Consider the following 26456-nt stretch of genomic DNA (forward strand, 5'->3'; position numbering starts at 1 on the left):
TGCGTCCAACTCTATTTTGGGGCTTCTACTGGCTGTTCCCTGGTGATTCTAGGGTAGCCAAACCTGCTATAACGACAACAGGAAAGGGTTAGGAGTCCCTTCGGTGTAGGGCTGTCAGCAGGAGCCCGGCCCAGGAGGGTGGGCAGAGGGCAGCGGTGTGGAAGGGAGGCAGCTTCCTGAGGAGTAGGGGGATAGACGTCTTCCACACTGGCCAGTTTTCACTGTCTCTCCCCCTCACCCCATCCCACCCCCCAATCTTTCCCAAAGACCCCTAAGCATTAGAGAGAACTGAGGCAGGTTCCAGACTCAACCCCTCTAACCTAGAAATCCCACCCTGATACTTCTAGGGGAGGGAGGGAAGGGAGAGGTCCCTGTGGTTCAGCCCAGTCCTGGGGTTGAGAGATCAGAAAGGCACCATCCCACCCCTTCCTTCAGGGGCGTCCATCTCGGAGCTCAGCATCTGGGTGGCCATGGGCGGAGGCTGAGGGGCCCCCAGGGTGGTGGGGGGTGGTGGATAGAAACCAGATGCCTAGGGGGTTTATACTGGAAGGACCAGAGCCGCAGCCTCTACCCGCCCCTGCCACATGGCGCCTGGGTCTGGGCTGCCCCACCCCCTGGGAGGCTGGGCTGAGGGAGGCCTGCAAGGGTGGAGGCAGGTCCCTGGTCAGGGCTCCCAGTTGCTGCCCCTAGCCCCTGGAGGCGCTGGGAGGGGGCGTGGGGGTCTGGACCCAGGAATGCCAGGGCTTCAGCTGGGCAGCAGGACTGTCTTTAACAGGGGTGTGGAAGCAGTCAGGTCCCAGGGTCCCCAGGGAAGCAGCTGGGGGCTTCAGGCACCCCCCTGCCTGGCTGTGGCACCCACCTTTGCGGCGGGGAGGGCTGTGTGCAGCACCGGCCGCGTAACACACCAGGGGCCCTGGCTGGCATATTTCGGGAACCCTGCTCCTTCCTTTCCCTTCCCAGCACCCTGCCCCTTCCCAGGTCGGGGATGGGCCCCCAAGGTTGACCTTCTCTGCCGCCCACCTCCTCTCCCCAGCCCTGCACCTCCATTCATCCTGCCTTGTTTTCCATTCGGTCTCTTCCTTTCTCCCCCATTCTAGGCTGAGCTCCAACCCCTTCTCTCTCACCTGCCACCTCTTCCGGATGCTGGAGTCTAGACTTTTCTCTGCCTCAGTTGCCTGCCCGGTCTAAGGGGTCTCAGGCTCTTCCGCTGGCTGGGCAGTAATTTCCCCAAAGCTTCCCCTTCTTCCTAGCTTCCAAGTGGGGGGCCCTCCGGAAATCCATTTGGCACCTCAGCCTCAGATGCCCCCACCAGGGGGAGACTGGGAGGTCACGGGGACACCCCACCACGGGCACTTCCTCTTGGGCAGACGGGTGGGGTGGCCCGTGTAATCATCGGACACAATTATGCGCTATTTATACTCCATCCCCGCCCCCCACCTGCGCCGCTGCTTCACCCTCTGCCTCCTCCAGACCTGGCCAGGCCTCCGGCTACTTCCTCGGCCTTCCAAGCCATTGTCTCTATCTTTGCTCCTCCCGGCCTGTTTCTTTTCCTTTTCCTCCCCACCCCACCCCCGTGGTTTTTTTTTTTTTTTTTTTTTTTTAAAGCCAAGCACCTGGTCTAGTGTCGCCCTCTTGTCTCTTTCTCTTTTATGTCCCACAGCGTCTCTTCTGATTCTCTGGGGTTGTTCTATTTGTTCTCTGTGTCTCTGGGTCTTTCTGTTTTTTTTTCTTTCTTTCTCTTCCTTCCTTCCTTCCTTCCTTCCTTCCTTCCTTCCTTCCTTCTGTCCGTCTTTCCTTTCCTTTCCATTTGTCATTTACCCTGGTTCTCTAAGCCTTTCCCCAAATACTGGGCCCACATGGTTCCTTGGGGGGATTCACATCATGGGGCTGGAATCCAAATGCCTAGTCCTGAACTTTGATCCTGCCTGCTGGTTAAACTGTGCTTAGCACTCCCTGGACCTCCAGGTCTTCATCGGGGAGAGCAAGAGAGGCAGGGAAGTGGGCACTCGAGGAGAGAAAGTAAGGGAACTGTGCTGGGAAGTGAGGCGAGTGGAGGACAGGTCTCCGAGGGGTTGAGGGCTATGCTGGGGAATAAGCCGCAAAGCAACAGCAGCTGGCAGGGCCCCTCCGTGGGAGAGATGCCACCTTCCTTCTTATCTTCCCCACTTTGATGAGAAGTCACCGTTGGGAAGTCCTGCTGCAGCTCTAGCTTCAATTCTGCCTGCTGCAAGAGAGCACTGCTGCGTGGCGGTGAGAGAAGGAACCGGGAGCTCCCTCCCAGGAAAGCATGACCACTCAGAGGAAGAACCATCCAGCAAAGGATGGAGATTTGACGTGTGGCCAAGGGGAGCCTGGGGATGGTAACTGGCGAGGAATAATGGAGACCAGGGCTTATCTTCTTGGGAGTTAATCCAAAGGGGCTAGGCGGTTGGCACGGGCATGGATGAGTTGACCCGGTGACCTTCCACCTCCACCCTCACTCCTGCCCACCTCCAATTTTCTCAGAATCTGAAGATCCAGTGTCTGCCCCATAGAGTGAGGGAGGCCTGGGTGCTCCTTTCTAGGAGTGAAACTGAGGCAGGGGGAAGATTGGGGAACCCTTGAGCCTGTGCCAAGGCCAAGGCCTCTTCCACTCTGCACCCCTCCTCCAGGCCTGGCTCACTAACTAACCTACCTCAGTGACCCTAAAAGTTTAGGGAACTGAAGCCTCCACCCAGAGCAAGGCCTCCCTCCGGCCTCACATGTACACACACACACACACACACACACACACACACACACACACACGCCCCGTCCTCCCGATCTAGGGTGACTGGGGACGCAAGCATCTCTGTGGTCAGCCCGGGGTGTGTGTGTGTGTGTGTGTGTGTGTGTGTGTGTGTGTGGTGTGTCCACCTCTGGCGTGTCACTGTGCTCACTTGTGTGCGAGTGTGGCTGTGCTCGGTCAGGACCGCGGCCGTGGCCGTGTGGGCAGCACTGTGTGCGCGGACGTGTGCACGGATCATCCCGGGGCTGTCCGTGAGTGTGTGTGTCAGTGTGTTCCAGGCTCTCTGTGCGAGTGTCGTCCCCGATCCCCCATCCCCCCCCTGGATGTCTAATTAGTGGTTTGGGGTTTGTTCCTTTTCCCTCCTGCTCCTTCCCTGGGCGGCGCGGCCTCAGCAGCAGTAGGCGCGCGGCAGCAGAGGCAGCAGCAGCGGCAGCGGGGACTCTGGAGCAGAGGAGGACCCCGGATCGCGGCCCGAGTGGCACGGGAGCGGGGCTGGCCCGGGAGGGGAGCCCGGCCCCCCGGCGCGGGCCCGCAGGCCACCCCTCGCCCGCACGCCCCCCGCCAGAGCTGCGGGGAGGACAGCCCCAGGACGCCCGGCCCCGGCGCCCCCAGGTACCTGACCCGGGAGCCGGGGCCGCTGGGGGCGGGGTGTGGGACACCTGGGCCGCCGGCCCTCCCCGCCAGCAGCCCGCCGGGACCCCTGACAACGTGCCCCCCGCCCTACCTCCTCCTGCTTCCACCCCTTCCCCAGCCCGGCTTCTCCTCTCCCGCCCAGATCCCTTCTTTGGGGAGCTCAGCAAATGGAGCAGGAAATTTGGACCCTCTGCCTCCCTCTCTCGCCCTGCTCATTGGATCCGGAGCCTTCTCCGCTGGGAAAGCTGTAATTAGAGGGTGGATCCCTACAGACAGAGCACAGCCCCCCCACCCCCACCCCCCAGTCCCTTCTAACTTTAGATCTCTTCTCTCCCATTCTCCCATTCTCCCTCCCTCTCCCTCTCCCTCTCCCCGGCTCGGCTGGCTCTCTCCATCTGCCTGGCTCCTTGGGACCCGGTCCCCAGCCTCAGGATGGCGTCCTCCCTGCTTGAGGTAACTGTCCCCTCCTCCCCCCAGGACACCAGCGACAGTCCTACTGGCCCTAACCCCTGCCCGCCCCCACCTCCCAACTCACACAGACAGTGGCTGTGGTGCCTGTCACTTCCAGGGTCCCTCTGATGAGGAGAGGACAGGGCTCTGCAGGGAGCAGGGGGCAGGAGGGAGGGCGGGACAGAGGGGGCCGGGGTCAGAGAGCAGTCAGAGGAAGATGAGAGGGGTCAGGTCAGGAGAAGGCACGCACCTCCACCTCCGAGGTCCCCGCCTGCAGGCCAACCCTGAGGAGTGGACGGGGATGGAGAAAGGAGGAAGAGGAGGGGTGGGGGCAGCTCAGCCAAGAGTGGGGACAGCGAAGGAGAGGCTGGGGGGCGGGCACCAGGCAGCAAATGGGGACAGTGCCTTGGGGGCCCCGGGTCTGTCTCTGGGGAGCTCCTGGCCGAGCCTGAGCGGCAGCCGGTCTACCCTGTAGGTGGTCAGGGGCTGGGCCTCTGGCCCAGCGTGTGAGGGATCAGGTGAGCCCCGAGAGAAGGGAGCGGGCAGTGCTGTGCATGTGGGGGGGCTGGCCAGAGGAACCGGCCCGGGCCTGACGGGGAACCCAGGAGGAGGGCCAGGGTCTGAGGCCGCCTGCCCGGCTCACAAATATTTAGCTTTCAGCCAAAGACAAACTCAGCTCTATTTTGGGAGTGGGAGGCTCCAGGGCGGACTGGGCCACTTCCCCTACAGGCTGGGACCCCAGCCTTTGGCACTGGGGTTGGAGGGAACCAGGGTGCCACGGAGGTCAGGTTCGGGGTCAGGGGTTCCGGGGGACTCCAGGTGCGCAGTTGGAAAGGAAGGACTCGCAGGCCCTCGCGGCCACTCAGCACGGCCTGAGTTCTCTCTCCCTGCTTCTGGGTCGCTGACTCTGTTTCTCTGTCATCTCTGTCCTGCCCCGTCTGGGTCCTTCCACAGGAATTTGGAGCCAGAAAGCCCTCCCTTCAGGTCAAGCACCTTCAGTAGCCTTGAACGTTCCAGATTCCCTGGCCCCTCGGAAGCCCCCATCTCTGCTCCCGGTGCCCGAGCTCAGCCCCAGGGGTGACGGGCCAGACGGGAAGCCCACTCCTTGGGCCTGTGGGGGGGGTGGGGTGCGAGGTGGCGCGGGACCGCTGACCCCGCGTTCACTGGCCTGGGCCCAAGCATTAGCAGGAACACACGGCCTGCACGTGGGGCAGCCTTTGTGGGAGCGCAGGTGCGTATGTGCAGCGGCCCCTGAGCATCAGTGGTCCAGCGGCGAGCGGCAGCGGGTCAGGCTGCGTGGAGCGTCAGGGAGAGGCAGGCAAGCCGGGGGCATGGACGCGGCGGCCCTGGTCACGGCTCCGTCAGTCGGGCCCCCAGGTGTGCTGTACCTGCGCACCGAGGGCGGGCTGCTCGCCTGACATCCCCTCGTCCCCTCGCCAGGCCCCACGCCGAGCTCGCACTGACACGCTGCGGTTGGTCTGGAGGAAGCCTCGGGACGAGGTGCCTGGACGTCCTGGGGCCTCCGGGACAGGGGCAGTGTCAGTGGGCGTGGGCGCCGGGCCAGGGCTGCCAGCGTGGCACTGGGGCCCGGGGGAGGGGCCGGCCCAGGGGCCTGCAGGAGGGGCGCAGGACTGGGGTGGCACTTGGCAAGGGGAGCGCGCCCTGGAGTCTGGGTGTTGGTGTCCCTCACTGCCCGGGAGCTGGAGATGCCCCCGCACGAGGGCATCCAGCCCCTCCGCCTGGTGCTCCTGCTGTGGGGGCACTTAGGCCCTCATCCGTCCCCCTTGCCCACCCAGGGAGCCCTCTGCCCGAATGGGGGGGAGGGCCCTCTGGCGTCCCAAGAGGGACGCAGCTGCTGCCTGACGAGAGGCTCACCTGGGCGCCTGAGCTGCAGGGCGGGAGGCAGGAGGGAGCAGTGGTGAGGGCCGGGTGGGGATGGCAGCTGGAGGTGGGAGGACGGGCCGCGGGCGGAGGCTGGCGGCGGAGAGCTGGCGCTGGACCCTGGAACTCAGGTGCCCACGGGGAAGGCCAGCGGGCCCTCAGGTGGCTGTGAGCTCAGCAGGAGGTCCGCTGGGCACCCCGAGGCCCTGGGAAGAGGGGCCCCCTTCCCGGCACGTGTGGGGAGAGCTGGGACGGCCCCTTGCTCTTTCTCTGGAGAGTCCTTGTCAGTGCCTTAAGCCCTTTTATTGTGTTAGCAGAAGGTGGGGTGGAGGTAGGAGGGAAACAGCTGGAAGGCGGCCTCCTGGGCTCCTGGGCTCCTGGGCAGTCAGCTCCAGAGCATGTGGCCAGGCCTGGGGGCGCAGATGTGGGTCGCTCGCGGGTCGCCCGAGCAGCCGAGAAGGGACCTGAGGCTGTGGTGGACCTAGCCAGGTGCCCAGTTCTTGGCCTCCAGAACCGTCTGAGCGGGCCTGGCGCCTTGCCCCGCTTCCCTGCCCTCAGGGGCCCCGGGGCCTCGGCTCCAGGGCTGGGGTCTCCTGTCGGCCTGGGGCCGCTTGCCTTCTTTCACCCTCCTTCCCTCTCCCAGCTGGGTGGGGTCCCTGGGCTTGGCTGAGGCCCCTGTGGCCACAGTGTGAGGGCCGGGCGGGGGGGACGGCGTCGGCGTTTTTAAAAATAAACCGACCGCAGGGAAACCAATGGAGCCGGGCTGGGCCGGGGGGAGAAGCGGTCAGGGGGAGAGGGAGGGAGGAGTGGCCTGGTCTGGGGGTTTTCTGGGGCCCAGCATCATGGTGGTTTTCTCTTAGGTAGGAGAGCCGTCCTCCTCCTCCTCCCCCCCCTTTCTGTTTTCTTCCTCCTCTTTCCCTCTGTTTTCCTCCGCCTTCCTGGCCCAGGCTCTCTCCATCACCTCTTTGTCTGCTCTCCTCTCTCTCTCTGCCCTTTGTCTTTTCACCTTTCTGCTCTTTTGGGCCCCTGCCCATGTCTGCCCCTCATGCCAGTTTTCCTCTCTGTCCCGTCCCCCCCCACTCCCCACCCCCCGTGGCTTTTTTCCGTCTGTGCCTTTGCAGGGTCCTTTGCTCCTCCGGGCTCTGGGTCTCTGCCTCTCCCCTTTGCACTCTGTTTCTAACCTTTCTTTTCTTTTCTTTTAAAGATTTTATTTATTTATTCATGACAGACACAGAGAGAGGCAGAGACACAGGCGGAGGGAGAAGCAGGCTCCAGGTGGGGAGCCTGACGTGGGACTCGATCCCGGGACCCCGGGGTCACAACCTGAGCCAAAGGCAGATGCTCAACCGCTGAGCCCCCCAGGCGCCCCTGTTTTTACTTTTCTGCTAGAGTTTGACTCCTGCCCCATCAGCTACCCTGCCTCAGCTTACCCTCTGCTTGTGAGATCAGAGGCTCCTGGGAAACTGGGGAGGACACAGGGCTTTTCCCATAGCCAGATTTCAGGAAGGCTTTGGAGGCTCGAATTTGGGGGTCCGTGGGTCGAGGGGACAGGACTGCAGAAAGACGTGGTTGCACAGGGCAGCGGCAGGTTTGCCCTGGGGAGCAGTGCGGGAGTGCTGAGCGCACACACCCTCGCCACGGCCTGGCCCAGAAGCCCCAGACTGACCTGTAGGCCTGGTGCTCGGGTTCTGTCCCAGCTTTGCCGGGAAGGCACCAGGTACATCAGCTTTTGAGGATCCCGTCAGGGAACTGTGCGGGCTCAGCTGCTGGGGGGGGGGGGGCGGCATCCTTTTGGGTGGGATCCTCGATAATGGCTGCCTGTACCCGGGATTCCGGAGGGTACCTCCTGCTGGCCTGTCCTGGGGCTGACGGCGGGGGTGCCCCGAGCTCCCGGGGGAGGGGAATCTCAGGGTGGCCTGGTCTGGCAGGAGCAGCATGATGGGCAGGAGGGGCATTTCGTGTTTCTGAAAGAGCCCCGCGCCCCACATCTACGCGCCTGGAGAGGGACCAGCCACACGGGCCGCGCGTTAGGGGCCGCTGGACCTGGGGGGCTGTGGGCGGCCCTGAGCCAGGATCTGGGCCACCCCAGTTCCCGGCCCAGGGGCTGTGAGGACGTCGGGCCCCTCCAGCCTTCCCAAAGGGGGACCAGTCGGCTCCACAGAGCAGGAGGTGCCCACTGCCCGCTTGAAAGACATTCTTGCCTCAGCCACAGTCCTGGTTTGGCGGCGGCCCTGTTCCCTCTCAATGTCCCAGTGTCTCCGCGTCGCTTCCTCTTGCTCCCCAGCCCTCCAGTCCCTGCCAAGAGATTCCTTACCAGGGACATAGGCTGCGGCCTCAGGGAGACCCGGCCACTCGCTGCCTCGGTCAGGAGCTGGAGCGGGACAGGAAGTGGGCTCGGGGGTAAAGCTGAGAAACTCTGGGGGGGCAGCTGCCCCCTAATACTTCGCTTTCTTCCCATGTTCCTCTTTGAGTCTCAGCTTTTCTCCCCAAGTCTCTGACCACGGCCCCGGCTCTGAACCCAGTTCCAGGGGTAGGACCCCTAATTCTCACCTCACCTCGGTGCTGTGTCCGTCCCTGCGGCTGAATAGCCAAGAAGCGGCTCCTGTTCCTCTGAGGCCCAGCACCTCCCAGCAACTCCACAGTGGCCTCCTGCCTCTGCTTCCTGCCTCCAGCCTCTGCCTCTGCTTCCAGCCTCTACCTCTGCTTCCAGCCTCTACCTCCAGCCTCCTTGCCTCCGCCTCCACCCTCCAGCCTCCAGCCTCCTGCCTCCTTCCTCCAGTTGCTAGGCTGCCTCCAGACCTTGCTCCCCTCCCATGACTCTTTGGAGCTCTGCCCTGGGGCCCACTGCTCACCGGCCCCTCCACCCCTCCCTCCCATCCTCTTCCACTCTTCTTGGGCCCTTGGCTCTGCTCTCCCTCTGCAGAGTCTGCCTCCCTTCCCGCCTCTCCGCACCCCCCTAAGCAGCGCTTCCCTCTGCCCACAGGAGGAAGCTCACTATGGCTCCAGCCCCCTGGCCATGCTGACGGCAGCGTGCAGCAAATTTGGCGGCACCAGCCCCCTGCGGGACTCAACGACACTGGGCAAAGCAGGCGCAAAGAAGCCATACTCCGTGGGCAGTGACCTTTCAGCCCCCAAAACCATGGGGGACGCCTACCCAGCCCCCTTTTCAAGCACCAATGGGCTCCTCTCACCTGCAGGCAGTCCTCCTGCCCCCACCTCGGGCTATGCCAATGAGTACCCTCCTTTTTCTCACTCATTCCCTGGACCCACGGGCACCCAGGACCCCGGGCTACTAGTGCCCAAGGGCCACAGCTCTCCTGACTGCCTGCCCAGTGTCTACACCTCCCTGGACATGGCACATCCCTACGGCTCCTGGTACAAGGCAGGCATCCACGCTGGCATCTCGCCGGGCCCTGGCAACGCTCCTGCTCCCTGGTGGGACATGCACCCCGGGGGCAACTGGCTAGGTGGTGGGCAGGGCCAGGGTGATGGGCTGCAAGGGACACTGCCCGCGGGCCCCGCTCAGCCTCCGCTGAACCCCCAGCTGCCCACCTACCCGTCCGACTTTGCCCCCCTTAACCCGGCCCCCTACCCAGCTCCCCACCTCCTGCAGCCGGGGCCCCAGCACGTCTTGCCCCAAGACGTCTATAAGCCCAAGGCGGTGAGCAATAGCGGGCCGCTGGAGGGGGGCGGTGCGGCCAAAGCCCCCCGGGGGGCCGGCGCGGGGGGCGGCGGCTTCGGCGGCGGCGGGGCGGGCCGCTCCTCCTGCGACTGCCCCAACTGCCAGGAGCTCGAGCGCCTGGGCGCGGCGGCGGCGGGGCTGCGCAAGAAGCCCATCCACAGCTGCCACATCCCGGGCTGCGGCAAGGTGTACGGCAAGGCCTCGCACCTGAAGGCGCACCTGCGCTGGCACACGGGCGAGCGGCCCTTCGTGTGCAACTGGCTCTTCTGCGGCAAGCGCTTCACGCGCTCGGACGAGCTGGAGCGCCACGTGCGCACGCACACGCGGGAGAAGAAGTTCACCTGCCTGCTGTGCTCCAAGCGCTTCACCCGCAGCGACCACCTGAGCAAGCACCAGCGCACCCACGGCGAGCCGGGCCCCGGGCCCCCTGCCGGCGGCCCCAAGGACCTGGGGGAGGCGCGCGGCGCCGCGGAGGAGGAGGCCAGTCAGACGCCCCGGCCCCCCGCCTCCCCGGCGCCCCCAGAGAAAGCCCCCGAAGGCAGCCCCGAGCAGAGCAGCCTGCTGGAGATCTGAGCGGCCCCTCCCGGCCTCCCGCCCCCGCCGGCTCCGTGGACGCCGCTTGCCCTCACCCCCTGGGCCCCAGCACGCCGCCCTTGGGGCTCTTGCCAGCTGCCCCCGCCCGCCGGCCTGGGGACCCCCCAGCGCGCCAGAGCCCGTGCTGCAGACCCTGCTCCCAGGCCCTCACCTTGTGCCGACTTCTGTCCTCCGGCTTCCCAGCCCCCCCCAACACTCCCTCTGCTCCTATCGCACCGCCTCATTTCCCTTCCATCTGGGCTCCCCACACTTGCTCTCTCCATCCCACCAACTCCCTGGCAAGCCCCTTTCTGCTTCCCAAGCTTGTTTACCGCGATTGCTTAGCTTCCAGTCGTCCCAGCTTCTTATCCCACTTGCTTTCCATGCTCCAGAGCGTTTTGTTTGTTTGTTTTTGTTTTTACAAACATAATGATGATGATGATGATGATGATAATTTATTGCCCCCTGGTGGCCTCTTCATTAGGGGCCAGAGTTAGGGGGATTGGGGTTAGCGACCTGGCAGGGAGCAGGGTGCCAAGAGGGGGGCAGACCAGTGGGGATCTGATCCCAAAGATGGGGTGACCCCAGGGTCAGGGAGGCTGCCCCCGGGCCTGTATATTTAACCCCTATGTTCCCAGAGAAATGAATACTAATAATAATAATTCTATTTATCTAAGTTATGATGACAGGTCAGGTAGAGTGAGCTGGGGAGGGAAGGAGGTCCCGTTTCTGCTATGGAAACTGTAGCTAAGTGTATCTCTGTATAGAAAAAGCGTTAGTGGAGATCTTGTCAATAGAATTCCTATCATCAGGGTCTCAGTTAATGGGGTTTCTCTTTTAATAGAATCTCTGCTAATAGGGTTGGTTAGCTAGATCTCTGTTAAAGAGTTGATGGGGTGTCTCTCAATTAGGGATCCCTAATGTTCCCAGCCCCAGCCAGAAGCTGTGAAACCTCGAGTCCTATGGAGGGGAGGACTGGAATGTACCCCAGCTCCCTTGACCCCAGAGCAGGTTCTTTCCACTGCCCCTCCCCTGACACCATGACCCCATCAGGCTAATCCCCCGTTGCCATGGTTATGGAGAGCTTGCAGCTGCCATCCTAGACGCGCTCGTCGGGGAAGCCCACCTCACAGGAGGAGCACACTGGTTTGGAGGTGCGTCTCCTCAAGAATAGGCGGGAAGGCTTTCTCTGGGATCAGATTCAAATAAATCAAGTATTTATTGAGTGCCCATTCTGTCCGAGGCACTGCTAGGCTGGTGCCTAGAAGCCATGAGAAAGAAGAATTTATACAGCCAGGAGGACAGAGGTCCCCAAGCTGATTTGGGGTTGCATCCAGGGGCCCCCCCCAACCTGGGATTCCCAACGCTCCCGACTCCACCTCTGGTGACTTTTAAAGCCGCTTCGTGCCTTTGAATGCCTTTCCTGTGACTTTGGATCCTCCTTTTCTATCTCCTGCTCCCTCAAGGCCCCAAGTTAAAGGGTAAAAGCCGCTGGGGCTTGGGGAGAGGGTAATATTGTGGAAGGGAAAGGATCGTGCCCTCATGGAGTCTTTTTTTTTTATTATTATTATTATTATTTAATAAAAAGTTCGATTTTAAATTTTGTCCTGGTGAGAATGGAGGAGGAGGAGGGAAGAAGAGTGAGCCACGGGAGCCCTCCTCGGCACCTGGAGACTCCCACGGGCACCCCACGGGCACCCCACGGTGCCCACGGCGGGCGGGGTGGGGGGAGGGGGGCCGGGGGACAGCCGGGGGGGGGCGGGGGGACCGAGGGCTCCCCCCCCCCCCCCCCCCCCCCCCCGCTCGCCCCGGCCGGGCCCGGGCGGGTCGACGGCGGCGCGGCCCCAGGGGTCCCCAGGGCGGCCCCCGCCTGGCACGCAGCCGCCCCGCCCCGGGCTGCAATCAGCCGTGCCCGCCGCCGACCGGAGGGCGAACAAAAGCCACTCTGTGGCGGCGGCCCCGGGCCACAATAGGGCTTTGTGCGGCCCGGCCCCGGGCTCCCCCGCGGGGCTCCGTCCCCGGCCGGTCGGGGGCGCTGCGGGCGGGCTCGGGATGCTCCCCCCCTCCCCCCCGGGCCCCTGCGCTTCCTCGAAGGCGCTTCCAGGAGGGCGGGTCGGGGCCGGGGTCGGGGTCGGGGTCGGGGTCTCGGGCTGCCCCCCCCCCGCCGGGTGCGGACCCCCTGCCCTCGGGCCCCGCCTCGAAGGCGCTTCCAGGAGGGCGGGTCGGGGTCGGGGTCTCGGGATGCTCCCCCCCCCGGACCCCCTGCGCTCGGGCCCGCTTCGAAGGCGCTTCCAGGAGGGCGGGTCGGGGTCGGGGTCGGGGTCGGGGTCGGGGTCTCGGGCTGCCCCCCCCCCGCCGGGTGCGGACCCCCTGCCCTCGGGCCCCGCCTCGAAGGCGCTTCCAGGAGGGCGGGTCGGGGTCCGGGTCCCGGGCTGCCCCCCCCGTCGGGTGCGGATCCCCTGCCCTCGGGCCCCGCTTCCAAGGTGCAGAGGGCGCCCCTCCCCCCCGCCCCCCCCCCCGCCGCCGGGCCGGCTCCCCGGGACCCCGGGCCCCGCCTGTCCGGTGCCAGCCCCCGCCCGCCGCGGCCCCGCGGCCCCCTCCCTGCCTCCCTCCCCCCTCCCTGCCCTCCCCTCGGCCGCTTTCATCTTCCCCGGACTCCGCTTGGGGTTTGCTGGGTTCTGGGAGATAAAAACCGCCCCAAATAGCGGCGGCGCGCCGCCAGCACAAACAGGGCCGCCGGGCCGTGCGCCCGCTTGGCCGCTCCGCGCCGGGCGAGCTCCGGGCACCCGGGCTCCGGCGGCGCCCCCGCCTGTCCCGGCGGCCCGCCCCGCCCCGCCCCGCCCCGCCGCCGGCCGCGAGTCCCGGGCGTGGGTGCCGCTGTCCGGGGCCGCCGCGCCCCCTGGAGGCCGCGCGCAGGGCGCCAGGCGCGGGGTCGCCCCCAGGACCTGCGACCCCCGACGGCGCCCTGGAGGCGCGGCCCCGGCCTCCGCCCCGCCGGGCCCGGCAACCACCACACAACCTGCCGGTAAAAGTCAGGCCTCACCGAAGGGAGGTGCAAGCTGCGGCCCTGTCCGCAGTGATTTTTGGGGGGAGGTATCTGGGGTTGGATGGTGGCACCACTGAGCACAAACCGAAGCTGCGTGGAGGGTTCTCCGGGGCCCCCACTCACTGTCGGAGTCGGGGACTCCCTCCCTTCCTCCAAAGCCCGCATTAGCGCTCCCCCTTCCCCCCAACTTCTCAGCAAGTTACTCCCAACTACCCTGTTTATACTCGATGCTCCTTAAGCTTTCTGTGACTTTCCAGGAGACAGTGAACTAACCTAGAAAATTAAACCGGGGCTCCTCGAAATTTGGTCCGTGCAGTTATCCTGTGGGGGGGGGGGGGGGGGGCTCGTGGAAACACAGCTGAAGAGCTCCACCCCAGAACCTGCACTTTAGCAAGATCCCCCGGTGGGCCTGTGCTCAGGGACATTTGGGAAGTACCAGACTGCAGGAGCCCGTGGCTTGCTCCGTGTTAAGGGCATTTTCAGAGCAGCTTTCCGGAGCTTTCTTGTTTTCTGACCCCGGAATAATTCTCCTGGGAGCAACTTTTCATGCAGGAAGGAGGAGCACACCCAGCCCAAGAATGCTAAACTCAGGATGCACCCTAGGTTCTCCAACTAGACTGGCAACTCTTGGGAGTGGGGACTATGCCTTATACATTTCTGTGTCCCCAGAGCATGGTCCTTGGAATTGCTCATTTACCCTTGTTTAAATGAACAAACCAGGGCAGCCCAGGTGGCTCAGCGGTTTAGGGCCTGCCTTCAGCCCAGGGCCTGATCCTGGAGGTCCGGGATTGTGTCCAGCATCAGGCTCCCTGCATCGGGCCTGCTTCTCCCTCTGCCTGTGTCTCTGCCTCTGTCTGTGTGTCTCTCATGAATAAATAAATAAATAATAATAAGTAAATGAACAAACCAAAGCCCAAGGTGACTCTCTCTCCTGGGGTCATGGTGGGGTCGGCCCCCAAGGACCTGTGAACCCCGACTGTGCCCTGGGAGGCGCGGTCTGGCGACCACCCAGCGCACCAGGTTCACAGCAGGTCACCAGGTTCACGGCAGAGTTGTGCCCAATCAAGTGGTTGGTACTTACAACGTATTGAATGGCTTCATCTCCATTATCTCGTGTGGGAGACAACCAGGGGAAATAAGCAGGACTCTGCAAAAGTGAGGAGGCTGAGGCTCGAGGAATTCAGAGACTTCCCTAAAGTCACACGCCTGTGAGAAGAGGAGCCCTCATCCTGCATTCGACTTCCAGCTTTTGGAATCAATTTCCCTCTTCTTCCTCAAGATTTACTCATTTGAGACGGAGAGAGGAGAGAGTATACTCTAGTCCCAGACCGGGGTTGGGGAGAAGGGCGAAGGCAGAGGGAGGAACAGGCTCCCAGCGGATGGGGGAGTTCCAGGTGGGACCCGATGGTAGGATCCTCCGATCATGACCCCAGCGAAGGCCGACTCTTTACGGAGTCACCCAGGTACCCCTCTTTTTCTTTTTCTTCTTCTTTTTTAAAAAATATTTTATTTATTTATCCATGAGAGACACAGAGAGAGAGAGAGGCAGAGACACAGGCAGAAGGAGAAGCAGGCTCCATGCAGAGAGCCCGACGTGGGACTCGATCCCGGGTCTCCAGGGTCACGCCCTGGGCCCAAGGCAGGAGCTAAACCACCGAGTCACCCAGGTGCCCCTCTTTTTCTTTTTTTTTAAGATTTATTTTTTACGTGAAGTCTGCACACAACATGGGGCCAGAACTCAGCACTCTGAGATCGAGTCGAGGCTCCAACGACTCAGCCAGCCAAGCACCCAATCTCACTTTTATTCCTACACCGGAGCGCCTGGCTTTGGTATTTTTAGGTACAAAGTCCCTGCGCCTCTCCCTCCTCGAGGTGCTAGAACAGTACCTCGGGCTGGCTGTAAGGCTCATACACGCACTCTGCGGTAACACTCAGGGAATGTCACTTTTGCAGCTCACTCGCCCTTCCCGTTAACCCCGGGCCCGAGGCTTTGGAGGCGCGTCCCTGTCCCTCCAGGGTCTCCCGTGACGTCACTCCTCCCGGGGGCTCGCTCGGTCATTTCCTCCGGACGATGCACAGTCCTGCGAGGGTTTAATCAGACGCCTCCCTGAACGTGGCTTGTTTGCGGCTTTCCGAACGCGGAGGCGGAGTGGGGAGCTGTGCTGCGGCTTTCGGATCTGGGGGGGAGGCAGGCTCACCGAGGACCCCGACACCGCCGCTCCCGCCCTTCCCCAGCGCGAGCCCCGCCCCGCCGCGCTCCCTCCGGCCGCCAGGCGGCGCGCGAGGGCGCCCTGGGTGAGGGGCCGTCCGGGACTGCGCACGCGCACGCGGCCCGCGTTCCGCTTCCGCTCACTTCCGGCGAGTTTGGCAGCGCCGTTTGTCCCAGGCGGCTACCCGTAGGGATCCGAATCGAGCCCGGGAACTAGGACTTAGGGAGGCGGGATCCGGGAGCTCACCGGCTGCGGGCGTCCTCGGGACCGGCAGGATGTGCTCCCTGGGGCTGTTCCCGCCGCCGCCGCCCAGGGGTCAAGTCACCCTCTACGAGCACAATAACGAGTTGGCGACAGGCAGTAGCTATGAGAGTCCGCCTCCCGACTTCCGGGGCCAGGTGGCCGGGGCGAGGAGGGAGGGGGTCCGCGCGGGAGGGGGGCGGGGCGAGGAGGGGGGCGGGGCGAGGAGGGGGCGGGGCCCGCGGGAGGGGGCGGAGCGGGGAGGGGCGGGGCCGGGCGGAGAGGGGCGGGGCGAGGAGGAGGAGGGGCGGGGCCCGCGGGAGGGGGCGGGGCTGGGCGGGGGCGGAGCGAGAAGGGAGGGGGCCCGCGGGGGATGGGGCGGGGACCCGAGGGGGCAGGGCCGGGCGGGGAGGGGGTGGAGCGGGGGTACCGGAGGGGTCGGGGCCGGAGCGAAGAGGGAGGGGGCCCGCGGGGGCGGGGGCGGGGGGACCGGAGGGGGCGGGGCCGGGGCGGGGCCGGAGCGAGGAGGGAGGGGCCCGCGGGGGCGGGGGCGGGGGGACCGGAGGGGGCGGGGCCGGAGCGAGGAGAGAGGGGCCCGCGGGGGCGGGTCCCGGGGTATGGCCCGGGGTCGCAGGGCTCAGCCTGGCGGACGGGGAGCTGCCCGGCCGAGGCCTGAGACCCCAGGGGCTGGGATGCAGTGTAGGGCCGGGGTTGCAGGGTGAGGGAGGTTGAGCGGTTGTGGGGCGGGCCTAGAGGGAACGAGAGGATGGGGGGGCTTCAGGGGAACTGCTGAGCAGTTGGGGACTATCTGGGAGAGCTGGGGAGGCACAACCCGGAGCGTTTTTTCCCACGGCGATCCCGCGAAGGAAGAGGGAGAGAAACTGCTGTTTATTGAGCGTTTGGTGTGTAAGAGAGTCTGAGTCCGGTGTGCTTCGCCGATGCCCTAAGGGCCGATGATCACAGCAACTCCGTGAAATGGGCTGGTTTTGCAGATGAGAGAGCTAAGCTCCGCTTCCCTTTCCCACAAGGGCTGGGTTTGTGGGGATGGGAAACAGGCCTCTTACTCGTAGCCCAGCCGCGGTTTGGGGGTGGCCGGGAGTTCTGCAGCGATCGCAGGAGGAGACTGACTCGTTGTCCCCCCCTCGCACTCCTGGCCTATAGTGGATCAATCTTCCTGTGCTGAACCTGACCAAGGATCCCCTGAAGGCCCCTGGGAGGCTGGACCACGGCACAAGAACGGCCTTCATCCATCACCGCGAGCAAGTGTGGAAGAGATGCATCAACGTATGGTGAGATGTGGCAAAGGGTCTCCTGGACCCTGGTCTGCAGATCCTGGAGAAGATGGGGTCACCACCCCTCTGCCTCCGGCTGCCACGCCCTCTCTCGGTCTATGTCCGATGTCATTCACTGTAACAAATTAGTAGTCCTCCCTGGGGAACCTGTGGACAGTAGTTCATCTCCTCTCCAGGGACGTGCTTTGCTTTCTGGCATAAGCGAGCCTGCTCCCTGCCCCTTCTTCCGAACCTTAACCTGAAGCTCAGCAAGGTTAGGTATAACGTTGCAGCGCACGATCACATACTTAGGTCATTCAGTTAGCGCGTTTAGGAGTGGACCCCTACCGCCTGGATTCAGTTTGTGGCCATGTCACTCTTTAGCTGTGTGATTTTGGGTGAGGTACTTGATTAACTTGGTCCCTCACTTTCCTCATCTGTAAAATGGGACCCATTTTACAAGGTTGTAGTGATGACGAAATGAGTTAATAGATATAAAGCACTTAGAGAACAGTGCCTGGCACGTACCTATTAATCCCTTCCAGGATTAGTTATTATCACTGACACGTGTAGGATAAATTCCTACAAAGCCAGTAGGTGGCTTCAAAGGGGATATTCATTTGTAATTTTTTTTTTTTTAAGATTTTATTTGTTTATTCATGAGAGACACAGGCAGAGGGAGAAGCAGGCTCCCTGCAGGGAGCCGGACGTGGGCCTCAATCCTGGGACTCTGGGGTCAAGCCCTGAGCTGAAGGCAGATGCTCAACCGCTGAGCCCCCCAGGCGTCCCTTCATTTTCCATTTCAAACCTGCTTCTACCTTGTGTTTTTCCTCCCAAGGGATGGCCTTACCACTCATTCAGGAGTGAGTGGCTTGAGTGTAGGCTCTGGAGCCAACAGGCAGGTTGAATCCTGATGCTGCTCCTTCCTACTGAGATCACATTGATGATATTAACCTTTTCATGCTTCTGTTGTCTCATCTGAAAGTGCGAGTCTTGGCAAAACCTATTTTGCAGGGTTGTGATAGTGGTTGACTAGATAATGTGTGCGAAGCATCTAGGCCAGCCTTGGCGTACTGTGTGCAGTTTAACTGCTATAATTATTACCTAGGTGTTTCCCTTGATAGTATTCTTACTAATGTCTAATTGGCTGTCAAATTCTGTTCATTCTACTTCAACCTCTCAAATCTATCTGCTCTTCTCCAACCCTGTGGGTTCAGAGCACTTTGGTCTTTTTTCCAGACTTCTGAAGTAGCCTCTTCACCCATCTCCTACTCTCTGTTTTTGTGCTCCTCTAATTTTTAGTCATACTGATCTTTCTTTTTCTTTTTCTTTTTTTTTTAAGATTTTATTTATTTATCCATGAGAGATACAGAGAGAGAGAGGCAGAGACACAGGCAGAGGGAGAAGCAGGGTCCATGCGGGGAGAGATCTGATGCAGGACTCAGCCCAGGACCCCAGGATCATGCCCTGAGCCAAAGGCAGATGCTCAACCCCTGAGCCACCTAGGCCTCCCCCAAAGACTATATATATATATATATATATATATATATATATATATATATATATATATATATAATTTTTTAAGGGTTTTGTTTATTCATGAGACACACACACAGGCAGAGACACAGGCAGAGGGAGAAGCAGGCTCCATGCAGGGAGCCCGATGTGGGACTCGATCCTGGGACCCCAGGATCATGCGTTGGGCTGAAGGTGGCGCTAACCCGCTGAGCCACCCGGGCTGCCCGCTCTTATTTTTAATACGTTATTGAATGAGTATAACTTGTAGAGGGAGACGGAAGGGATCAGAGTAATCTGACTCACGGTTTCCTCTCATCAGGCGTGATATGGGCCTTTTTGGGGTGCTGAATGAAATTGCAAACTCGGAGGAGGAGGGTGAGTACTTCCTCTCTAGCTTTTTCTAGTTTTGTGGTTGGCATCTCCCCTTCATATTCTTCCTAACTCATCCCAGTGCCTCCTGGCCCAGGCCCTTTCCCTGTAGCCGTGTTTTTCCTGCCCCAGTTGTCTATGCTGGTGCCATCTTTTCTCCTCTCTGCCTACTTCCCATACCCCAGAGCCCGTGTCCCAGAGTATGGGGAATGTTTGCCCTTTCCCTGCTCGTTCCTTATCCAAGGGTGCTGGTGACAGCCCTGTGAATGGTTTAATCAGAGCTGCTTCCTCACCCCCACAGTGTTCGAGTGGGTGAAGACGGCATCCAGCTGGGCCCTGGCACTCTGTCGATGGGCCTCCTCCCTCCATGGGTCCCTGTTCCCCCATCTGTCCGTAAGTTTGGCTTCCTCCCCTGGCCCTCTGTGGCTGCCTCTCCTCCACTCCCACCCTCTTCCACTTCCCGCCCCTGAAGGTCAGGGTGGGGTGGGAAGACTGTAGAGGGTGGGCGGGGTCCAGCTCCCCTGTGGAACGTTGAGGGGCTGAGCTTTCGTCCCAGGCGTCCTCTATCCGCTTTGTTCTTACAGCTCAGGAGTGAAGATCTGATTGCTGAATTTGCCCAAGTCACAAACTGGTAAGTGTGCAAGCTCTGAGGCTTGTGTGGGACGGGAGTCCTTGGAGCTTCCCTGGAGAAGGAAGTCAAGGCAGAGAGCCCTCCCCACCCCTTTCCTGACTGTTACCCACATTCTCACTTCCGAAGAAAGAAATAAAAAGTGAAAACCAGTAATGGCCTCGTGAGAAAGGGAATCTGAGCCTCTGGGCTGGGGGATGGGTTCAGACTCCTCGTGCTCACTCCTGCCGCAGGTCCAGCTGCTGCTTGCGGGTCTTTGCCTGGCACCCCCACACCAACAAGTTTGCAGTGGCTCTGCTAGATGACTCAATCCGTGTGTACAACGCCAACAGGTATGTGCTCACCTGCTGGGCGGGCTCTGACTCTCTGTAAGTCAGTCTTCCTTCACCAGCCTTGGTTCCAGGACTTCTTGGAGGTTCCTGGGCCTGGCCCACAGCACCCCTTCTAGAACCAGGCTCGGGTTCTCTACAACTGACTTGGGGTGTCCTATTTCCAGATCTAACCTTTATCCTATCCTTCCGTCTCACAAGCCCCCGGGCCCTGGGTGGTCAGCCTTCTTCTCTTGGCCTTCCCACCTCAAGGGAGCTCCTGTCCCCTGAGCTGTAGTGTCGCTGCCTTGACCCAGGCCCTTCACCTTCACCACAGCACTATAGTCCCCTCCCTGAAGCACCGGTTGCAGCGGAACGTGGCCGCTCTGGCCTGGAAGCCCCTCAGTGCCTCTGTCTTGGCTGTGGCCTGCCAGACCTGCATTCTCATCTGGACCCTGGACCCCACCTCCTTGTCTACCCGGTGAGTCCCAGCAGCATCTGTCTTACCTTGAGGGTTGAGGCTTGTGGCCGTGTTAGCGGAGGTGGGCGGCCAGGTCTGGAAGTTCTTTATCTTCCCAGGGCTGTGGGAGAAGCCAGCATAAGGTCATTGTTGAGCTGCTGGGAATGTTGTAACGTAGAGAAACGGACAGAACTAGGAGCTTCTGGAATTGTGGGGACTGTGTATATGTGGATCATAGAGTAGGAAGACTGCTTTTTCCAGAGAACTGTCAGATGTAAAGGCAGTGGGGAAGGGAATTAATAAAGACATAAGTCAATGGGCAGCCCCGGTGGCACAGCGGTTTGGCGCCGCCTGCAGCCTGGGGTGTGATCCTGGAGACCCGGGATCGAGTCCCACGTCGGGCTCCCTGCATGGAGCCTGCTTCTCCCTCTGCCTGGGTCTCTGCCTCTCTCTCTCTCTCTGTGTCTATGAATAAATAAATAAAATCTTAAAAAAAAAAAAGGCATAAGTCAAAATCAAGGAAAATGGAAAAAGAATCCCTACAAGAACTAAGTAAATATAAAATCAGAAACTGGTCCTTTGGGGACACCTGGGTGGCTCAGTGGTTGAGCATCTGCCTCCGGCCCAGGGTGTGACCCGGGGGTCCTGGGATCAAGTCCCCGCGTCGGGCTCCCTGCGTGGAGCCTGCTTCTCCCTCTGCCTGTGTCTCTGCCTCTCTCTGTGTCTCTCAGGAATAAATACGTAAAACCTTAAAAAAAAAAAAAAAAACAATTAGTCTTTTAAATTATGGATAAAGAAGAAAACCTTTTGGCTAGCCTTGTTGGGGTAAAAGAGAAAAAGCACAATTTTTCAGAATGGGAAAGAAAAAATAACTGCAGATATGGAAGAAAATAGAATTAGAGAATATCAGACACAAGTTTAGACCTACAAATCGAAAATTGAAAGGAAATACTTGATTCTTTATCAAAATCTGTAACTAAATGGATTGTATAAGAAAATGGATGACCTCTACTACTAAAAAAAAAAAAAAAATGCCATGCTGAGATGACTTTATGAGAGTTCTCTCTTCAAAGAAAAGATAATCTCCATGTTGCTTGTTTAAAGTAGGCTCCGTGCCCAGGGCGTGTGGGGGTCGACTTCATGGCCCTGAGGTTCCAGTCACATGCTCTATGGACTGAGCCAGTCAGGCTCCCCTCCATGTTATTTGAATTAGACTAGACCACAGACAAATTTGGAAATGTTTAGAAATCAGGCTCTTGATTTTTTCCCTTTTAATAAAATTTGGCAAAATTTTAGATTTTTAGGATAGCTGCAAGGATAGTACAGAGTTTCCTATACCTGTCACCCAGTTCGACTACTGTTAACATCTTATGTTACCTTGTGACATTTGTCAAAACTAAGAAACTGCTGTTTGTACGTTATTAACTGAACTCAGACTTCAGATTTCACCAGTTTTTCCATTGATGTCCTCTTTCTGTTCCAGAATCCATCCTGATTTATTTTTATAAAGCTCAACCCTAAAACCCAAACCTGACAATTAATATAAGACAATATTTGAGCATAGATTTATAAATCCTAAAGAAAATACTAGTAAGTAGAGTCCAGAAGTGTGTGTATATTATTTTTTATTTATTTTTTTAAATTTATTTATGATAGAGAGAGAGAGAGGCAGAGACACAGGCAGCGGGAGAAGCAGGCTCCATGCACTGGGAGCCCGACGTGGGATTCGATCCCGGGTGTCTAGGACCGCGCCCTGGGCCAAAGGCAGGTCCCAAACCGCTGCGCCACCCAGGGATCCCTGTATATTATTTTTTAAAAATTTTATTTATTTATTCATGAGAGACCCAGAGAGAGAGAGAGAGAGAGGCAGAGGGATAAGCAGGCTCCATGCAGGGAGCTCAACGTGGGACTCAATCCCGGGACTCTAGGATCACGCCCTGGGCCAAAGGCAGGCACTAAACTGCTGAGCCACCCAGGCTGCCTCCAGAAGTGTGTGTGTGTGTGTGTGTATACACACACATTTTAAAGATTTAATTTATTTATGATAGACAGAGAGAGAGAGGGGCAGAGACACAGGAGGAGGGAGAAGCAGGCTCCATGCAGGGAGCCCAACGTGGGACTCGATCCGGGACTCCAGGATCACACCCTGGGCCAAAGGCAGGCACCAAACCGCTGAGCCACCCAGGGATCCCCCAGAAGTATATTTTTAAACAATCTTAACCAAGTAGGATTTTTCCAGAAAGTAGACTATTTGTCATTAGGAAATCTATTAACATGATTTATTACTTTAGAAAATTAAAGGAGAAAAATGCTTATATCCATAAATGCCCTTCTTAAAAAGCAGACTTTCTCGTTGAAAACAAAGTAAAATAGGAACACAAAGAGATGACCTAGGAGTATTTACTGAGAAAAAGTAAGAGTGCTCAGAATCAGCTACCAGGTCAGACAGTGAAATACGAGATACTAAAGGTATCGCTTCCAGTCCTGTCAAGATCAAGACAGAGATACATTATCACTGTTATTTTTATTTAAGGTTTTAAGTAATCTGTACACGGAGTGTGGGGCTCAAACTCACAACCCCAAGATCGATCACATGCTCTACCTCCTGAACCAGCCAGGTACCCCCCATTATCAGTTATTAATGTTATTTTTGGAGATTTTAGTGAATGCAGCAAGACAAGGAAAAAGGTTTAAGATTTTATACATTTATTATGAGAGACACAGAGAGAGGCAGAGACGCAGGCAGAGGGAGAAGCAGGCTCCATGCAGGGAGCCCGACGTGGGATTTGATCCCTGGAAAAAAATATTCTATTTCCAATGTGTAGTTACTGAGCTCCCTGAGAATGAGTGGTGAAATGTATTTAATCTACTAGAGCCCTGGAGAGAGTTGTGGGGGAACATTAAGCAAGGGCTGAGTAAGCGCAAGAGACACTGCCGGGACAGGAGTGTGTCGTCGTAGAAGTGTCAAATTAAGTGGACTGAAACCAGAATTCTGCTGGGTTTTATTTTTCTGAACTGGACAAAGTGATATGCTGAGTTTTTATTAAAGAATAAATGTGGGGCAGCCCGGGTGGCTCAGCGGTTTAGCGCCGCCTTCAGCCCAGGGCCTGATCCTGGAGACCCGGGATCAAGTCCCACGTTGGGTTCCCTGCATGGAGCCTGCTTCTCCCTCTGCCTGTGTCTCTGCCTCTCTCTCTCTCTCTCTCTGTGTGTGTCTCTTGTGGATAAAATCTCTAAAAAAAAAAATTAAAAAAAAATGTTTGGGGGATCCCTGGATGGCGCAGCGGTTTGGCGCCTGCCTTCGGCCCAGGGCGTGGTCCTGGAGACCCGGGATCGAGTCCCATGTTGGGCTCCCTACATGGGGCCTGCTTCTCCCCCTGCCTGTGTCTCTGCCTCTCTGTCTCTGTCTCTCCTGGATAAATAAATAAAATATTTTTTTTTTAAATGTTTGATAATATCCAGTACTAGCAAGACTAGGAAAGGGGTACTTTTTTTTCTAGGTGAAAAAACTGTATCGTGGTACAAACTTCTCAGAAAATTATTTGTTGGCATATTTAGTTTTTGAAAAGTGCAAGCCTTTTTTACCCCAAATTCTGGACACATAGTAACATGAGTTCATAAGGATATAGATAAAGGGAATATTTCTTGCAACGTTTTGTGACGTGTAGAACGTTACAAACAATTGAAACGTCCGTTCACGGAGACGGAGGGCACCCCTGAGGGTATGTGTTCGGGAGAGAGGCGGTGGAGCCACCGGGCACTGAGCCGGTCTCTGGGCCTGAAGAAGTGGCTGGGAAGCCCCCGGGGTTGTAGGTCCGGCCGGGTCCCTGGCTCTGGGGCGGTCACAGCTCGGGTCACAGCTCGGTCCGGCGGCTCTGGAGGCACAAGGCTGAGCCCCGCGCTGCATCCTTGGGACAAGCAGAAAACCCCGCAGGAGCAGGGGACTGTGACCGCAGCCGGGGAGGCAGGGTTTGCGGCCCAGGAGGCGGTGCTGGGAGCGTGTTTGGGGGCGCAGGCGCAGGCCGCAGGGTCGGGTGGCTCCGGGTGGCCCGGGTGGCCCTGGCCGGTGTCGTCTGCAGGCGACACTGGGCGCTCGCCCCATGCACTCGCTCCCGTCCGTGGGCCTCGTGGTGGGGACTGGGCGCCTCTTACTCTCTGGTTTGTCCTCCCCTCCGCGACCTCCACATCCCTCACGGAGACTGGAGGGGCTGCCGGCCTAAGTTGCGGGCGTTCCTGACCCCGTGTCCCCCGTGTCCCCTCGGCAGACCCTCTTCTGGTTGCGCCCAAGTGCTCGCTCACCCGGGGCACGCGCCCGTCACGAGCTTGGCCTGGGCGCCCAGCGGGGGACGGCTGCTGTCCGCGTCGCCCGTGGATGCTGCCATCCTGGTGAGTCGGTCCCCACCCCGTGGCCCCCGCGGGAGCAGCCTCCATCTGGGGGACATGGGGGCGGGTGTCCTGTGGGAGGAGAGGCTGCGCCCGGAGCGGCCGCGGAAACCGTCCCTCCTGGCCTGGGCGTCCCTCGGCCCCGAGACAGGACGGGGCGCGGGGTTTGCACCCTCACCCCCGGCCCCCCTGCCCCAGGTCTGGGAGGTCGCCACCGAGACCTGTGTGCCCCTTCCCTGGTTTCGGGGAGGCGGGGTCACCAACCTGCTCTGGTCCCCGGATGGCAGCAAAGTCCTGGCCACCACCCCTTCAGCTGTCTTCCGGTGAGTGGGGGGGGGATGACTGGACGGGGAGCCCCCAGCACGCCGAACCCCTGCCCTGTTCTCTCCCTCCGCCCGGGACTGGCGGAGGCAGGGACAGCGGCTTGGACCGCAGAGGCCCGAGGTCGTGACGCGCTTCTCCGGCGCAGGGTCTGGGAGGCGCAGATGTGGACCTGCGAGAGGTGGCCGACCCTCTCGGGGCGGTGTCAGGTGAGGGGGCCGGGCGCCCCAGCTGGTCTCCCGCGCCCCTTCCCGCGCCCCACACGCCAGTGACCCCGTGCTCTGCTGCCCGCCCCCAGACTGGCTGCTGGAGCCCGGACGGGAGCCGGCTGCTGTTCACCGTGCTGGGGGAGCCGCTCATCTACTCCCTGGCGTTCCCAGAGCGCGGCGGTGAGTCAGGGACCCCGAGCAGCTGCTCCGAGGGGCAAAGGGAAGTCGAGTCCGAGACCTGAGAGGCGTCGGGGCTTATGGGGGGGGGGCCGGGGAGACGCCTGGTTCCTGTACCCCAGAGCCGCTGCGCTTCTTGCAGGGGAAGGACAGGGGCGCGTTGGAGGCGCGAAGTCAGCCACCATCGTGGCCGACCTGTCGGAGACCACCGTGCAGACACCGGACGGAGAGGAAAGGTGAGCTCTGAGCTGGGGCAGAGGGAGGGGCAGGACGGGGTGGGGGGGGCAGGACGGGGTGGGGGGCATGCTGAGCCCTCCCGACTCTGCCTCACAGGCTCGGGGGAGAGGCGCACTCCATGGTCTGGGACCCCAGTGGGGAGCGGCTGGCCGTGCTCATGAAAGGTGAGTTGGGAGGGGCTTTGCCCAGGCCATAGCCCTCGCCCGGTTCGTGGAGGGTGTGTCGCGGAGGGTGCCCGCGTCCTGGTGCAGTTCTCTGCCCTGCCTGGGGTTCCGCCCCCGCCCGGGGTACCTCGCTATCGCACTCATTTTCCGTAGGAAATCCACGGGTCCAGGACGGTAAACCAGTCATCCTCCTCTTTCGCACTCGGAACAGCCCTGTGTTTGAGCTGCTTCCTTGGTAAGGGCCGCGCAGGGGGCAGGCCGTCGGGTGCGGGCTCCCTCCCAGCCTCCCCCCAACCCGCTCACCTCCTCCCCCAGTGGCATCATCCAGGGGGAACCCGGGGCCCAGGCGCAGCTCATCACGTTCCATCCTTCCTTCAACAAGGGGGCTCTGCTCAGCGTGGTGAGTAGACAGGCTGCTGGGCTTCTGGGGGAGGGGAGCCGAGGACAAAGGCTGCCCACCCCCCCACTTCCCCCCACCCCCATGTGGGCTCTGATGGGTCTTTCTTGTCCCCTGCAGTGCTGGTCCACAGGCCGAATCGCCCACATCCCTCTGTACTTTGTTAACGCCCAGTTCCCCCGCTTTAGCCCAGTGCTTGGCCGGACCCAGGAGCCCCCAGCTGGGGGCGGAGGCTCTACTCACGACCTGCCCCTCTTCACGGAGACGTCCCCAACCTCTGCCCCGTGGGACCCTCTCCCGGGGCCATCGCTTGGCCTGTCCCACTCCCCTCACTCCCACTTCTAATAATAATAAAAGTCCCTTCATTGTTTTCCACTGTTACGAGACTTTTTTTCAGGGAGTTGGACTGGGATCTAGTGAAGGAAAAAAAAGTGTGGATTTTGGGTTAAGATGGCTTTGTTGCTTTTTGTGATTTTGGGCAAGTTATTTAACTCTACGAACTGGGTGGTTTTCAGATGATTTGGAAAGCAAA

General features: G+C 60.2%; 2 protein-coding genes across 4 annotated transcripts; both read left to right on the forward strand.

The window, feature by feature from the left end:
* The first annotated feature begins 3250 nt into the window (after positions 1–3250).
* Positions 3251–11586, forward strand: SP7 (Sp7 transcription factor). 2 transcript variants are annotated; one of them, XR_012002851.1, is made up of 4 exons: positions 3251–3379; positions 3826–3853; positions 8715–11140; positions 11240–11586. XR_012002851.1 is itself a non-coding variant. In XM_026000410.2 (3 exons), the coding sequence occupies exons 2-3, from the start codon at positions 3833–3835 to the stop codon at positions 9984–9986; spliced, it is 1293 nt and encodes a 430-aa protein (XP_025856195.2). In that variant the 5' UTR covers positions 3251–3379; positions 3826–3832; the 3' UTR covers positions 9987–11586. The 2 variants fall into 2 exon arrangements, 1 of the variants encoding a protein (XP_025856195.2); XM_026000410.2 differs by having other exon boundaries at positions 8715–11586.
* Positions 11587–15372: 3786 nt separating this feature from the next.
* AAAS (aladin WD repeat nucleoporin) lies at positions 15373–26294 on the forward strand. 2 transcript variants are annotated; one of them, XM_026000406.2, is made up of 16 exons: positions 15373–15640; positions 16644–16771; positions 18591–18646; positions 18942–19033; positions 19225–19271; positions 19502–19600; positions 19914–20057; positions 24302–24422; positions 24618–24742; positions 24889–24949; positions 25039–25129; positions 25269–25362; positions 25460–25527; positions 25681–25762; positions 25843–25927; positions 26045–26294. In XM_026000406.2, exons 1-16 carry the CDS (start codon positions 15518–15520, stop codon positions 26267–26269), a joined length of 1641 nt encoding a protein of 546 aa, XP_025856191.2. In that variant the 5' UTR covers positions 15373–15517; the 3' UTR covers positions 26270–26294. The 2 variants fall into 2 exon arrangements, with proteins under 2 accessions (XP_025856191.2, XP_025856192.2); XM_026000407.2 differs by lacking the exon at positions 15373–15640 and adding an exon at positions 16095–16384.
* The last annotated feature ends 162 nt before the right edge of the window (positions 26295–26456 follow it).

This window comes from Vulpes vulpes, chromosome 8, assembly GCF_048418805.1.
Source record: "Vulpes vulpes isolate BD-2025 chromosome 8, VulVul3, whole genome shotgun sequence".
NCBI lineage: Eukaryota > Metazoa > Chordata > Mammalia > Carnivora > Canidae > Vulpes > Vulpes vulpes.

Coding starts and splice junctions, on each gene's coding strand:
- AAAS (XM_026000406.2), top strand. CDS start 15,518: ATGTGCTCCCTGGGGCTGTTCCCGCCGCCGCCGCCCAGGGGTCAAGTC. Junction 16,772..18,590: donor AAGAGATGCATCAACGTATG/GTGAGATGTGGC, acceptor TCCTCTCATCAG/GCGTGATATGGGCCTTTTTG. Junction 25,528..25,680: donor GCTGGCCGTGCTCATGAAAG/GTGAGTTGGGAG, acceptor CATTTTCCGTAG/GAAATCCACGGGTCCAGGAC.
- SP7 (XM_026000410.2), top strand. CDS start 3,833: ATGGCGTCCTCCCTGCTTGAG. Junction 3,854..8,714: donor TGGCGTCCTCCCTGCTTGAG/GTAACTGTCCCC, acceptor CTCTGCCCACAG/GAGGAAGCTCACTATGGCTC.